The following is a 16,436-nucleotide window of genomic DNA, read 5'->3' on the forward strand; positions in this document are numbered from 1 at the left end:
GGTGAGGAGGCGTTTAACATTAAAAACAAATGCACAAATTATTATTTTTTTAATAGGCAAGAATCATTCTTTAACACATTTGTGGATCTTATTTGGGATAGCATACACTAATGTTGCTTTCCACACCAACATATGCTGTGTGTTTCTATCAGTCATCTGTCAACTACTACTTTTTATCTAGAATTAGATAAACTTTTAAAGGACCTGAACCATTAGACCTGTTTGGTAATCCATCATGGTCTATGGTTTAAATACAGTAGCCACATACTGTATGTGAGACTACCTACTTGTTTTAGTTAGTTTTGAAAGAAAGAACTATTGACCGGGATTTCTTGCCAAAATCTACTCCTTTTTACCAAGAATATCTGCAGGAATGCAGCATTTTTAGTATGTAGGTGCTTGTGTTTGTGTGCCAGTGTGTGCTGAAGACTAACATGTATTGAAACAAATCTGCCTTTTCCAAAATGTATTAACATTACTACAAAATACAGAAGAGTGTTCTTGAAATGCAGTTATTACGGTCCTGAAATTTACTGAACTTTCTACTGTGCAGCTATTTCTTACAATTACTTTTTTATGGGCATTTGACCCATAGAGAAATACTTCTCCAGAAAAAATGCCACAAACCCTATTTAACCCTTTACAATAGTGGTGTAGTCAGCATGACGGTCTGCTCCCAGAAGCCCTCCACCTCAGTTTCATACAGTTTATGGCTTGTTGTTTATGAAAAGTGCAAAATCATGATGTGTGTGCAGAAAGCAGCACTTTGCTGTCATGGAAAGGTCACTGCTGTCACGGTAATGGGTAATAAGGTGTTAATGGTCAATACACACAAAGACAGAGACACTAAACACACAAACAAACACGTGCGAATAAAATATTTTGCATGCATTCATGTGGTGACATTAAAATAAAGTCACGCAGGCATACAGGCAAAGTTGCGTGCATACTTGCAAACCACACACACATACACATATACACAAAGCAGTGCACATGCAGGCATGTGTAGACAGTGCGCAACTCAGGCAGTGTTCACGTTCTCATGACTCGCACATCCTGTGAACAGGTGGGTTTATAAGTAACGTGTGTGTGTGTGTTTTCCTCTTGTCCATACATATGTGTCTTTATGTTGGATGCACGTGAGCTCCAACAAGCTGCATGGTGTGCATGTCCTAATTGGAAAATGTCCAATGTCTACTTTTTAGAACAAAACGACAGGATCTTCGGTTGACTGATCAAGCCGTGTCCTCAAACTAATAGAGTGAATCACAGGTGCGTGACGGGTATATCATGAGACATCATGACAACAGTAGACAAGATGCCAAGCAGGATGATTAAGACTGTTGACAGAAAACATGTTGAAGAATAACAGAAGACTTTGGGACTTTTCATCAGGAAATGATTAAGACTCCTTTTATAAATCTTGGATATAGTGTGATATCCAGATATAAGCATTGCTTTAGCTGAAGGGACAGAAAAATGCACTCCAACACGTAACTTTTGTGTTTAATTCAATCATTTCAAAGTTATATCCACAGATATTGTATAAAAATGATTAAAAAAAAAATACTGCATAATGGATTAGACATGTAGCAGGAACTCCTGTTTCAACATAAAGCAATCTAATGCATTAGCTTTGCAGTAAAACCTAACTTTATAACTTAAAATTTGCTAAGTTTCAGGGAGGTGTTGAATCAACTTGTTATTTCGGACACTCACCTTTTATATACTGTTTATGGGCTAAAACCCCAAAAAGATACAGCTGCCCTGTGTTTAAAAAAGTAAGGATATTTTTTAAAAAGATGATAACAATGTTTAAAAGCAACTGTCAGAAATAAAACAAAAGTCAGGATTACTAAGCTATCTGGTTAACTTTGCTGAGTGAGAAACCTGGAACTCCCTCAAATCTGGAAACATGAATTTAGGTTAAAACAACTGCTGAGTTTCACTTGTAGAGTATCATAACTGATTTAGTAATTATGTCAATCCTGTTTACATCTATTATCTAAATGTGAGGTTTAATTAACTAGCTAGTAGCGGAGCTATGTGGCTGGCTAGCAGTTGGGTGCATATATGAGAGTGGTATCTGTTTTCTCTTTTAACTCTCAGCACAAAAGCAAGTGAGTATATATTTCATAAGGTCAAATTAATCATCATTAATCATATTGAATCATTTCAATAGTCAGGTGTCTTTGTGCCAGCTTCTAGTGCCCATTAGAGGAACTGCAGCTTAAAACACAAATATCTGATTTCTGATCATCACTTTTTCAATGCTAATCCGCTCATTTTTAAATTATTAATTGGTTACTGTGGTTATTAGGGTCACAGTCTGTGTCATTTAGCAGTCACTCGAAACACTGAATGTCATCTGATCAAAAAGTATTTCCTCCTTAGTCGTCCGAAGGGAATTTCCTTCAAGGCCTCAGTTGACAATTGGCTTTAAGGCCTTTATTATTGTAGCTGTATTTACATAGTAATTCCTAGAAGAAGAAAAAAACAAGCGCTTGATCAAACCTGTTTTCAGAGGCATGTGTTGACCCTCCTCCTGGTATCAGTGTTCCTGCTGTTGCAGCCACAGTGAGTTTGTTTTGTGATATGTTGGTGAAGAGCTAGAGGAAAAGTGACATCAGTGCAAACTCTACACTTTTTTTTGTCTTCCTTTTTATGTCTGTATTTGAGTCCTATCTCTTGTTAGCAGCATTAGTGAACTGGGACAAGTTGAATTCTTGTCTAATACTTGAAGCAGTACTGATGCACAGATTTTTTGCACCCTTTGACAGATGAAGGTCTGAGTGAATGTGGAAGTTAATCAGTCTCAAAACTCAACCTGATTTTTACACAGGCTTAACTGCTTCTGTCCATCCTGCTTAATAAAGACATAAAAGTACTGTTAGGTAATGATTAATGTGGCTTTAATGTAGTTTGGTTGGTTTAAAATGTCTAAAATATGTTTATAGTGTGAGAAAGGGAAGTTATTTGGATGTTAATGAATATTAATCAGCAGTGTGATCAATCTCTGTTATTCACTCACTGGTGTTCACATTTATCATATTTTTATAAACACATTACCTTCATTTATAGTCCTCAAAAGACCACATCTTTATATATATTATTATGATATTTTATTTTTAATGTTTTTTTGGCATAGATTGAGCTAAAATGAATGAAATAAATGAATGTGAATGCAGGAAGTTTGTGCTCAGTTGATTAGATTTGACAGCAGTTTAGATGAGTTTACTCTCCACTTTATTCCTGCTCAGTGACACATCCCAGCACATCATCATCATCATCATCATCATCATCATCATCGTGAGAGCGCGAGCAGCGTGTCCTCCCTCCACCCAGGTGATGATGCTGCAGCTGTGGGCGGAGGCTCCAGCTCCTGTTAAGAAGCTGAGGACCCTGCAGCCATCACCAGTCTCCGGCAGAGAGGCAACTATCTACCATTAAAACAAACTGGGAAGAAGAGACGTTCACGGAGGTAAATCAGACATCCAGCAGGTAAATCTGACGTTATTTACTGTTTAAAGTCCGGCTTATATATCGCGATAGAAAATCAAACGAGCGAGTTTTCGTCCATAAATTCTCAAGATCAAAAGTTGTCGAGAATAGTTGTCATAGACTATGATTAATTTAGGAGGTATTTCTTGATTTCAAATTTTAACACTGTATTCACTACTATTGCCCACAAACATTTAAATTTTAGCCTGGTATTAATAACATGTTGATGATATTTGAATATTGTAGCAATATAGAAAAGAAAATTAACGTGATTAAAATGTAAAAGAAGACCACTGATACAGTATATGAGTGTTGTAAGAATATCATAGGAGACAGTGCAAAGTGGACATTGTCATGTGTGAGAAAGTCCCTTATATAAATCAGAAATACTACAGTATTGTGTTGTAGATAACTAAAAAATCAGTAATATCATAAAGCACAGCAACCATATACTTAATAGCCAACCAACTGTATTAGAGTATATTGTGTATGTATATTATAGGAATGTCACAAAAACTTTTGGTGCCACAGTATTGCAGTAATACTAGATGAGCCAAATAACAAATGCAACAATATTATAGAAATATATCAAAAAAAGTATCTTATAAATCCTTGATACAGTGTCCCCTGGAGTATATAATAGGAATATTACAGGAAACATGTTGCAATATGACAGATATACTAGAAACTCAATTTCAAACTCACTAAAGAGTCCCAGTCACACTGTGTTTCATGTCATTTAGTGCACATGACTAGCTTTGTTAGAGGTCTCACTGCCCCGCCCCTTTATTATTAGAGGCTGTTATGTAATCCCAAATTACCCAGCAGCAACACTGACACTTCAGTATGGATGCAGCGTTACAAACAGCAAGGTTTATGGCTTGTGATCCACCCACACAGGTGTTTTCACTTACTTTTCCTAGTTAGACTCTTTGTCAGGACTGTGTGGGCATGTAAAGCCTGCAGCTTATTGATGTCTCTTTAATCAGGAGGGTTTGGGCGGGAAAAAATAATAGCTTTTATCATACCTAGTCGTTCGTTTGGCTTGGTGACTTCATGTAATCCTAGCATAATCCTAGGCTCCACCCAGCTTCAATCTGTGCAGATCAGGAAATAATAATCAGAAAATAAAAGGAAACACCTGTGTGAGGTGCAGGACCTTAAATCCTTAAATGCTCCTCCAGAAGAAAAGAATTACTGTAGTGCATTAAAATGCGACTAAAATACATGTAATTCCCTCTAAAGTAAATAGAAGTCTTGTCAAAAGTTGTTCAGTGACAGTTTATGTTATGAAACCTTCCTGTTGGTACAAAACAGGTTTGACAGAGGTCCCCTAATTGAACTTTTAAGAGCAAAGAATAACCTCAGATACCTTGATGCTGGAAACTAACCCTCTATTTACCCAGTATTCCCTTTAAGAAGTCGGTTATCCTTGTACAGTACACATTATTTTAAAACAACATTGACTCTACTGCAAGTAGCATCAGGAGTAAACACTGTACCTAGAAATATAGTAGGTCCTGTTTACTCTGGTGAGGAAATGTCACTGATGATATTGTCCCCAACCGTTTACACGAGTGAAACATTTCCCATTGGCTGCACTGAGCTTAAATAAAGCTAATAGAGTGAAGCTGTGTGTGGAGAGATTTGGGGATTTTTACAAAGACTTCTATACATTCATACAGTCAACCCCCGCTATCCTGCACAGACCAGAGCACTCTGCTCAGCAACAAACACAAACAACAATCCTGATGCTGGACCCTCATACTACAGTCCTGAATCAAGGCGAATGATGGCACTGCTAACAGACACTACAGCTAGTAGTTACTGGAGAGCAGCTGAAATGTGTTCCTTTACTTCTGCAAATATCAGTACGCTAGCTTGTACTTGTGTCTTTTATGTCACATGATTGGTCCACCATAAGTTGGCCATGGGATCCCTCAATCATTATACTTCAGATATAATGTTAAAGGAATACTTGAGTAATGCAGCCTTTCCGTTAAAAAAATACAGTAGTCTACAAGCCCAAGCTGAGATAACTCAGACTATTTTGAGATCTTTTTTTGCATTGGGGTTAAGTTGTTCATGGGGCCTCATTAAACTACTAAGAGGCTCTGGATCACTTGAGTGAGGTGTGAGAGTCCTTGCCTACACCAAAATCATGTCCTGATTAGAGTAACCACTCATCTGAAAGTAAAATCACACAGTGTATGGATTAAACAAGAAGAGACTACAGGTATGCTAGCAGCTTTGTGAAGTTGTACTTTCGCAGAGCAGTTTTTTAGCATGCTAATATGCTCATAGCGACAGTGCTGTGTTCAGAGTAGAGTCAATATCCTTTGAGGAACATGAATCTCTTTTATGAATATTACATGAATATTGTGCCATCCAATAGTTGTTGAGATAGTCTAAAAAGATTGGGCCACCACTGTGGTTGGTCAGTCACTTGGTCTAATTCTTATAGTAACTTAGTCTTTTTGTAAAAGTCACTATGAACAGAGCTTTGAATTGTCAACATTCAGAGACCTGAGAAATTCAATTTGACTTTCAATTTGCTTATGAAGACCTGCTATGCAGGCGTATCAGAAAGACAAGACAGAAAAGAAAAGAAACATGTTTTTATGAGTTTACGCAGAGCTTGCAGGCAGTATTAGGCAAAATAAAATAAAATGGCATAGAAAAAATGGATTATAATTATGACCTTCATGAAGGCAGGATTTTTTTTGCTGAGATGTTGTATTATATTGCATTGGTTTTATCTACGTGTACCTAATGGTACTAAACTGGCAAGTGAGTTGATATCCAACATGTTTTTGTACAAGTTATTATCATTTGCATACTTACCATAAACTTACTATAAATCTCTTACATGTTGACACTTTTGGTGTGTATTTTATTTATAGAGGCAATAAATGCACAGTAGATAATAACAAAGCAAAACAAATCATTCAAAAAGATGTTTTAGTTTAAATCAAGTTGACTTTGGACAAACTACAAGAGGCATTGGCTGATTGCATGTGTGACAGGAAGATGATCTTTCTGTAAATGCTCATGAGGGGAGGGCTTGAAAAATGATGATGTTCAATCATTTTCCTACTTATTTCCTTTGTCGTAAGTAACCATTAAGGTGACTCAGTGGGGTTCCATGGTAAATATGAATTTCAAGATAAGGACTTCCTGTAGACAACCAGTATATGACTGATACAGCCAGGTTAAAAGTCGAGTAAAAGGAAACCAATGAATTGAAATAACCTGAATATGTAACTGGACATGCAGAAAACTCTTTCAGGGTTAGAGTTAACTCTGTGTCAGTAGAGTAAATGTGAGGTTAGCTGGCTTATTATAGTTTAGAGAGAGAGAGAGAGAGAGAGAGAGAGAGAGAGAGAGAGAGAGAGAGAGAGAGAGAGTGTGTGTTATATGCAGTGATCTCCCCGCAGCTGCGTCTCTCCATTGAGAGAAGCTGTGCGCATTTACGCACAAGACACAGCAGCATAACTTCATTGATTATTTAAATCTCCGACACGCCGACAGCAGCGGTCAGGATCTAATGTTAATAATGTTCTGTTTTCTTCTATAAATTCAATCGGTCAGCTGTTACACACACACACAGTCCATGTTCATACTGTTTGTAGTAAAGCAGCCGTCCTCCTGATAAATCCTGAGCTTATCATGTCGAGCAGCCCAGAAAAACTAAAAACTGTCGTTATCAACTTGACAGGTAAGAAGAAACTATCCAGCAACGTTTAGCTTCTGAAATATAGACAGACAAGCGAAAAACAAGTTAGTTTCTGGTTTTGGTTAAATTACTATCCTAACTGTCGATTTGAAGAGTGAAACCGGATAGGGGAACGGGAAAAACAGGAAAAAACGGGAGGTGGATTACGTTTTTCAATTTACATGAAAAACAAATTGTTTATTCTGTTATCAAATAAGTTGAACAGCTTTGGACCCGGAGGCAGTAATGCAATTCCCTGCCTAGTCTGCCGGAAAATAGGCTAGAGAACGTTGGTTGAGTAGGCGGTCCTTCAATGTGGTCCAGGACGCATTGCGTTTACATTGCCAAATGAATGTGGTCACATGCGGCCCAGACCACCACCGAATGTGGTCTGAGTGATCGGATCTCAATCCGTCTCCAATGCCTCTTGGGTGCGTTTCAATCCAATCCCTTGTGATTGGATCACCCGAGATGGATGTTAATACCAGGTGTAAACAGGGCCTCACAGTATATGCAAATTCAAATGCTGAACTTGGCTTGCAGAGAGGGAAGCAGGAGATTCCCTCAGGGCCTAAGTGTACCTGCCTTTGCCAGCATAGCTGCGTTACCAGCAGGTGCTTATATACTATTTTAATCAGTGAGTATATAAATCGTCAATAAACGACAGTGTGCCCCATGCATGCACAAGTTTCTTGTTGTATTATCCATTAGTTTTACAGGTTACAGCATGTTTTGCATTGCTTTTGAAATAACATTTTGTTCGTCTGTTTGTGTTTGTTTCAGGATCCAGAGCACAGATGACAATTTCCTTTTATGGCACCAACAGTCAAAACCCACTATTGCAGCACTATTGCATTTTATAAGTAGTGTCAAAACTAGATATAAAGTGCAAAGGAACAACAATTCTTCAAATAAGTCAGAAATTAGTTCAGTTCTGTTAAAGAGCATCAAAAGTGATCAAACATGGCCACCATGGAAGCGGCAGACATCATCGTTGTAGCAATCTACTTCATCCTGGTGCTAGCGATTGGCTTCCTCGCCATGTGGAAAGCCAATCGGAGCACAGTGAGCGGCTACTTCCTCGCTGGTCGCTCCATGAACTGGGCAGCTGTAGGAGCTTCTCTGTTTGTCAGCAACATAGGAAGTGAGCATTTCATTGGACTAGCTGGATCAGGAGCTGCTAGCGGCTTTAGTGTGGCTGCTTGGGAATTCAACGCACTATTATTGCTCCAGTTGTTAGGCTGGGTGTTTATCCCTGTGTATATTCAGTCTGGAGTCTACACTATGCCAGAATACCTTTCCAAACGGTACGGCGGGAGGCGACTAAAGGTATATTTTGCTGCATTATCTCTTGTCCTCTACATCTTCACCAAATTGTCTGTGGACCTCTATTCTGGAGCCTTGTTCATCCATGAATCTTTGGGGTGGAACTTGTATCTGTCAATCATCCTGCTCATCTCCATGACGGCCTTGCTGACCATCACTGGGGGCCTGGTTGCTGTCATCTATACGGATACGGTCCAGGCGTTCCTCATGATTGCTGGAGCACTCTGCCTCACAGGCATCAGCCTCTTCAAAGTGGGAGGACTTGAAGGTCTTTACTTACTGTTCTCCTTTTGTGCATCATACTTAAACCATTTACACCAAGTAATTAATTCAACCTTTCTACAGTTTTATGTGCATATTATCCCATGTGTTAAACCATGTCCTGCCATGTCATTTTAAGGGGTGAGGACCAAGTACATGGAGGCTTCTCCAAACATCACTGCCATCTTTCTGTCTTCACCCAACCTGACGTATTCTGAAATTTGCCACCACCACCACCTCCACCCAAAGCAAGATTCTTTGAAGATCCTTCGAGGTCCGAGGGATCCAGACCTGCCTTGGCCGGGTTTCTTACTGGGCCAGACTCCTGCTTCTATTTGGTACTCATACAAGTCTTTCCATGTGGACTGACTCCTTTACTGGTTCACTTCCATGTAGTTTTGTATGTGTAAATATTTATGGTCCATAGATTTATGCTAATCCACTTGGCCATTATTTTTGTGCCACTGTCAGGCAAACACATTCTGCTTGTCATTTTGGTTACTTCATAACCTTTACCATGGGGTTACCCCCAGGACAATCTATTACAATTATATTTTTTGTTCCATTTAGCATTTTAGCCACATCACACTGCAGCGTTTACCTACCACTAGCAAGGTAGCAAGATAGGACATTTAATTATAATTATGTTTATGTAATTAAAGAGCTAGCATCCATTTAATTTCCTGTGTAAACAAAAATAAACCATTTGGGACTGTCTCCTGAACAGTAAGTAAGCTTGTCTACTAGCTTATCAGTGGAGCTATCTATTAAGCAAGAGTGTCTAGCCACATTAGCAGCTTTATAATGCTGTACTTGGGTGGTGCTTTGAATTAAATGTCAGCATGCAAACATGCCTTAACATGGTAACATTCACTAAATAGAAAATGTTAGCTAATGGGAATGTTATCAGCGTTGCAGATATTTGGTCATAAACTAAAGTATTGGACAAATTTAAATTTTGACCTTGCTATGATGGTGCTAAGTGAAAAGTTCATCAATTAAAATTCATGAATGTGTGTACCAAATTTCATGACAATCCATCCAATAGTTGTTGGCCTCATGTTGACACTAGAGGAAAGGGGGATCACCAAAGTCAGTAGACATCATCCTCTGGGCTCCATGAATGTCTGTACAAAAGTTCATGGCAATCCATTTAATAGTTGTTGAGACATTTCAGTCTGGACCAAAGTTGTGAACTGACTAACCAACATCCATGGAGCCACAAGTCACCCTTTGGAGTCAGTACAGACAACACAGATAATGGGGAATGGAACCAGTGTCCTTGATAATTGTGAACTCTTAAGTGTCCTTGCTGTGTATTCCAGGTACTGGTGTGCAGATCAAGTGATTGTACAGCGGGTTCTGGCAGCGAAGAACATTGCCCATGCCAAAGGTTCTACCATCATGGCAGGCTTCCTGAAAATCCTGCCCATGTTCATCATTGTCATCCCAGGTAGAGTCATCGATTGCTTTATGAATGAGTAACACCTAAAATCATGACTGTTGACTCACAAGATGACTGTTTTATTTATCATCATGATTCCAGGGATGATTTCCAGGATCTTATTTGCTGATGAGTTGGCGTGTATCAGTCCAGAGCACTGCATGGAAGTGTGTGGTTCTGCAGCTGGCTGCAGCAACGTGGCTTACCCACGACTTGTCATGTCCGTGATGCCTGTTGGTCTCCGCGGCCTGATGATGGCTGTCATGATTGCAGCTCTAATGAGTGACTTAGACTCCATTTTCAACTCAGCGAGCACCATATTCACACTGGATATTTACAAAATGCTACGAAAGCAAGTGTCATCCAGGGAGCTGGTGATTGTTGGCAGACTGTTTGTGGTTTTCATGGTGATCATCAGCATTGCCTGGGTGCCAGTCATCATCGAGATGCAGGGAGGCCAGATGTTCTATTATATCCAAGAAGTTTCAGATTACCTGACACCACCCATAGCTGCTCTCTTCTTGCTTGGCATCTTGTGGCATCGCTGCAATGAGACAGGTGCCTTTTGGGGTGGGATGGTAGGGTTTACCCTTGGAGCACTCCGTCTGGTGTTGGCGCTGGTTTACCGCGAGCCACGCTGCAACCAGCCTGATGAGCGGCCAGCTTTCATCAAAGATGTCCATTTCATGTATGTGGCAGGCATCTTATTTTGGGTGTCAGCTTTGGTGACTGTCATTGTGAGTCTCTGCACTCCTCCACCTGGAAAAGAACAAATCAGAACCACTACTCTATGGGGGTTAAACAAAAGAAAGAGGCTAAAACAACAAGAAAAAGAAGCTGGAGAAGACATGACTACTTTGAAGCCTCTAAACCATGCAATCTTAAATGGAAACACTTTGCTCGGTAAAGAAAAGTGTCAGGACCACTCAAACAAATTCAAAGGCATTGAGGCCAATCATGAAAATGCTCAGCAAAGCAATGGTCATGCTATTGCAGTCAATGACATAGAAATCCGTCCAATCCAGAATGGCCACTCACTGATTTCTGACCCTAAAATGGTCGAAGAGGCAGGGGGGATAGGAGTGAGGGATGGGGACGAAGAAGAGCAGGGCTGCTTTGGAGGAGGAGAAGTGGAGAGTGGGAAGTGTATGAAAGTTTTGGAGTGGTTCTGTGGTTTCCAGGAGAAACCATCTAAATCTCAGGTCATTACAGTTCAGGAGCAGGAGAAGATCTTGGATGAACTTCTCCATGAACCTCCAAGAACCAAAATCATCCTGAACATAGGACTGGTGGTGATTTGCTCTGTTGGGATCTTTCTCTTCATCTATTTCTCCTTATAGGCTCCCTTAATTCCAAGCAGTGGACCACGTTAGTCCATAATCTACACACAGGAATGGTCTGCAGGTAAGCTGTCCTTCAGTTTTCCCTGAAGTCTTCATCAACAAAGACCACGATGAACAGCAAAACAGCTGTTTTCTAACATGAGAACATTTTGTTAAATTGCAATTTGCTGTATACAAAACGTCTCCCGTATACACAGTGAAGGCGTCTGTTTGGTTCTGGGCTGTGGCTCAGGACGTAGAGCGGGTTGTCCACCAATTGGAAGATTGGTGGTTTGATCCCCAGCTCCTCCAGTCCATGTGTCGAAGTGTCCTTGGGCAAGATGCTGAACCCCAAATTGCTCTCGCTGACTGGGCTACACGTGTGTGAGTGAGTGTGTGAATGTGCATTAGATTAGCTCCTGATGAGCAGGTTGGCACCTTGCATGGCAGCCTCTGCTATCAGTGTATGAATTTTTGTATGAATGGGTGAATGTTGACATGTATTGTAAAGCGCTTTGAGTGGTCAGAAGACTAGAAAGTCGCTATTTAAATGAAGTCCATTTACCATTCATCTTTTTCCTGCAAAATTCAATCTGAAATTTATGCTCAGTTGAAAAAGAGGGTTGTTTTTTTTTTTTTAACAGAATGAGTTGATTGCTTTGTTGTACATTCTGACGTATTTTCCACTCTGTATAGTGTGCTTCAAGTGAACTACTTGGTTCATAGTGTTGTCCAGTGTTGTCCAAACACTGTTTCGACCTTTTCCAAATGGCTTCACACAAAGGCCGTGCAGCACCAAAAATTGGTGTTATGGTGGTGGAAATTATTGACATTAAGCCACATATTGGGAAAACACCCAGGAAAACTTGGGCACCCCACCATCCACCATCTGCTGTGGTTAAACACGCACCTCACAAACATTGATAATCACATCATCATTCCATTGCTTTGCATAGACAATCGACTGAATTGCAGCCCAAGACTGGCTAGCAAGGGACCAGGTAGAATTTTTTTTAAGCAAATATATTGACAATTAGCGGTGAATGCTATATAGTAATACCGCCAAGTGAAACTTAAAACGTTTTTTTTATATTTTGTAGTACACACTGACGATTATGTCATATCTCCTTCTGTTGTGGTGGCTGTGTACATACTCGAGGTACTGCACACCGGTGTGTAAAACAAAACACTGTTTAGGTGGAGTTTTAAGTTTTGAATGTGAATTTAATGAAAATTTACAATGACTATGCCTTTTGATTTTACTGGAAATGTATTAATGATGCTTTTATGTTTTGCTTTTTTTCAGTCTTTTATATCTATGTTTTCAACACATCATAGAGTGCACTTTGTTAATATAACACATGATACTTTACATATGTATGTGCTAACACTCATAAACTGTTGAAAGGATCGTAACAGGGTCCAAGCTGCACACTAGTGTGGGAAAATAAGCATTTGTCAAATGTTTTTTAGTTTCTACACTTATGATAGAACTCAAAGGGTGTCTTCCGCTCAAATGGTTTCAATTTTTGATGAACGTAATTGTGAATCATGGTGTCATTGTGCTTATTTGTAAAAACTGATTTACAGATGTGAAGGGGAGAACATTGAATAAGTGTCTCACACTTTCCTCCTCTACTGGATTGATCCATTTAATATAATTGCATTAATGTATTTTTCAACAGTTTAACTGTGCAATTAAACTAAATTTAGAACTAAGTTTAGAACCTATTATATGCAAAAGAAACTGTTCAGCCAAATGACTCAATTTTAAAAGACTGGTATTTCTCAGTGTAACTATAATGTGCAGATTTTCTCAGGAATAAGCAGGGGCTGGTTCTAAGTCGTCTTCCCACATCTGACGTCTCAACTAATGAAAGTTCTTACATCATTGTTTTACACAATAAAAATAAGGATGGAACTACCTAGACCACTCTCCTTTCATTTGATGTTGGTCGAACCTGATATCTTAGTCACTGCTGATAACTTTGTGAGCTTCTATAACTTGACTTTAATGATTCAGGGTAGCAAAATATCTTCATTTGTCATTACTAAGAGAACTTCAGTTAGATTTTACTTCAATAAAAGCACAGTTACTAGTGTAAAAACAAGTATGTGCTTAGAGTACTTGTTCATATATTGCAAAACAAGTTATTTGATTATCTGTCTTATCTCTGAAATTAAAAGCAAAATTCAGTTTGCACAAAATGTTCTTCAGGGATGCTGTAGTTAACAATACTTTCCATTGCACCAGAAGAAAGTGAAAGGGTATAATAACTTGTTAACACCTGACTTGACCCTACCTTTTGTTTTTGTTGGTTTCCAATTGGCTTGCACCTACAGCAATGAGTGAATATATATAGTCCTTTCTTAAAAGTAGTAACATTAGTAACTTAAAAACATCACCTTAAGTAGCTTTAAGTTAAGAAAGATGTCTGATTGGGTCAGACAGTGTGGAATATACAGTATATATGTATATTATATGTCAGTACTTGTAATTTGTTGCTATTGTGATTTACAGCTTTGTCAGAAATCAGTCAGGAATTCCTGCAGAGTCCAAACACAAAGATACTGTATAAATGTAATAAGAAAACCATAGAAATTAAAGTTTTATTGACTGTAAAAATGATTTTTTTTAAGATGTCATATTAGAAATATGTTCCAGCCAACTGATTCTTGAATGATGTAATCCTTCTCCACTTAACTGCATAGCACAACAGTAATCACTGCTTAACTTGACACCATTCAGCACTCACAAGTCACCTCTTAATGGAAAAAGAACATCTAACCAAACTCGTCATTCTGGTCCACTTAAAGGCCTCCACCAGGATCTGTACATAAGGGTTATTGAATGTTAACAGTGTGCAGTGTTCAGGAACTACAGAGCTCTGTAGGCCTGACAGAGAATGAAAAAAATAAATACACAGAGTTTTTGTTTAGTTATTATGATGACTGCTAATATTTTGTAGGACATGCAGCAGTGTTGAGAAATCAAAGACTCACATGGATCCACAAAATGTAGGCTAATGCAAAATATGGGCACCTGCGCACAAAAGGCAAATTCCACTGATTACAAGGTTCATTCATAAATTACAGACTCCATCCATTGACACCACAAAACAGTGAAAACATCCTTTGCTACAACTTAATAATACAATCCCCAAAAACTGATGATCCCTACGATTAGAAATGAGTTCCATGTAAACAGTATTTCCCAAATTAGTATTTAGCATTTATTAACAGTATATAAACAGTTAAAAGATGGTTTATAAAATACTATAATGTAGTTAATGTTAATTAATGGACTTGCCAACAACTTTCAGTCCTCTTGTGGACACCCATAAGTTGGGGACCAGATCATGAATAACAATATAGTAAAACATAGTAAAATATGTCTTAATAATAGAAGCTACAATTGCTGACAATTACCATACATTAATAAACACTGCCCTTATATTTGCTTATAACTACATTATAGTCTGTTATAAACATTTATTAAATGATTATAAACATGAAATAGGGGGACTTGAAGTAAAGTGTTACCTCTAAACTTCATGAAAGCCAGGATAAGACTCAAAATTGGAATAAACATTGTAACAGAAGTTAGTTTTTAAAATGATGATGCTCAAAATGGAAACAACAGAGTTTGAGATATCCTGACCCTATGACCCCAGCTTGTTCTCAACACTATATCAAAACTACTACTTCTTCTCCATGCTGTCTTGTCTATTTGACTTGCTCAGTGAAGAGCCATGCCCTCTGGAGCTTCAGTTATTTAGAAAAGGGCAAGGCAGTATCGGGGAGAAATGACCGAGCAGTCACATTTTCCAATTTAATAGATCACACATCCGAACACATTTAAAGTTCAGAGTCAAGTAAGGTGACGTATCCTTATCAGACTTCCTATCAGATCTGTGTGGTAATGAAAAATAATGCACCCTCTATATATTAAGTAGTAGTATTCAGTACAGTCACCTGTAATTTATAAGACATAATAAGGAAATTGCGCTCATTACCAGCTGCTGTTGCATGTACTGTGATTTAGGTTTTTCACTTGAAATCTAGTTTGCGGTTCAACACACAAGGCTTTCTAGGAAAACAACTAAGTGTCAAAGAAAAACTTGTGCTTCACAGCAGAAGGCCTGAGGCAAGGACATACCATGAACCAGCAGGCCACAGTATGAGAGGCAGACTGCACTTGCTCTGTAAAAGACACCGCAACAGGCAAACATGCCACCACTCAGTCAGTTAAAGATGACATTAACAACAGCCTCTGCCGCAGTGGAAAGTTACAGACTGGAAGTGGAAAGTTACTGGGTAGACACATCCCACACAAGCTCAGTGCAAAAAAAAAAAAAATGACAAGAAGGGTTAGACTTTTTTTTTTTCTTTCTTTGGTGTCTTCGAGTTCAAAATCCTACAATATTAGCTGCTGCAGTTTGTCTGTTTTCAGGAAATGTCCCCCTTTTCTTTCTTGACACATTGATAATCATCAAACAAGACAGGATGCTCTTAAACTGAGAACAGGTGCAAGAGTAATTGAAGCAAGATGGGAAAATCAAACATGCAAAAGTTGTAAAATCGGAGCATAAATAAAGGTCCAGTTTTGACAAAGATGCAGAGCAAGGTTGGGACTATGTGTGCAGGTAAACAGTGTATAATGAATCTAAACACCCTCAGAAAGTTTTGATAGTTATTGTAATTATTCAGAAAAAAGTAGAGACTGGTAACAACAGGCCGTTTTCACTGCAGACACTTGTCATAGTAGGGAAAGCACAGGTGTTACTAATAACATTAAAGATGGCTCAGTGTGGCAGCAAGCCAGCATGCACAAAACCAGGAGCCTGACAGCAAAAAGGATTTGTTA

At 38.8% G+C, this 16,436-nt stretch overlaps 1 protein-coding gene across 2 annotated transcripts; it reads left to right on the forward strand.

Annotated features, from left to right (window-relative positions):
- The first annotated feature begins 3,339 nt into the window (after positions 1-3,339).
- LOC137177192 (sodium/myo-inositol cotransporter-like) lies at positions 3,340-14,019 on the forward strand. Of its 2 annotated transcripts, none has more exons than XM_067583347.1 (5): positions 3,340-3,501; positions 8,000-8,810; positions 8,943-9,141; positions 10,129-10,256; positions 10,350-14,019. In XM_067583347.1, the coding sequence occupies exons 2-5, from the start codon at positions 8,180-8,182 to the stop codon at positions 11,585-11,587; spliced, it is 2,196 nt and encodes a 731-aa protein (XP_067439448.1). In that variant the 5' UTR covers positions 3,340-3,501; positions 8,000-8,179; the 3' UTR covers positions 11,588-14,019. The 2 variants fall into 2 exon arrangements, with proteins under 2 accessions (XP_067439448.1, XP_067439449.1); XM_067583348.1 differs by having other exon boundaries at positions 3,340-3,481.
- Positions 14,020-16,436: the final 2,417 nt, after the last annotated feature.

The sequence above is a fragment of the Thunnus thynnus genome, chromosome 24, assembly GCF_963924715.1.
Source record: "Thunnus thynnus chromosome 24, fThuThy2.1, whole genome shotgun sequence".
Taxonomy (NCBI): domain Eukaryota; kingdom Metazoa; phylum Chordata; class Actinopteri; order Scombriformes; family Scombridae; genus Thunnus; species Thunnus thynnus.

Coding starts and splice junctions, on each gene's coding strand:
- LOC137177192 (XM_067583347.1), top strand. CDS start 8,180: ATGGCCACCATGGAAGCGGCAGACATCATCGTTGTAGCAATCTACTTC. Junction 9,142..10,128: donor CAGACTCCTGCTTCTATTTG/GTACTCATACAA, acceptor TGTGTATTCCAG/GTACTGGTGTGCAGATCAAG. Junction 10,257..10,349: donor GTTCATCATTGTCATCCCAG/GTAGAGTCATCG, acceptor TCATGATTCCAG/GGATGATTTCCAGGATCTTA.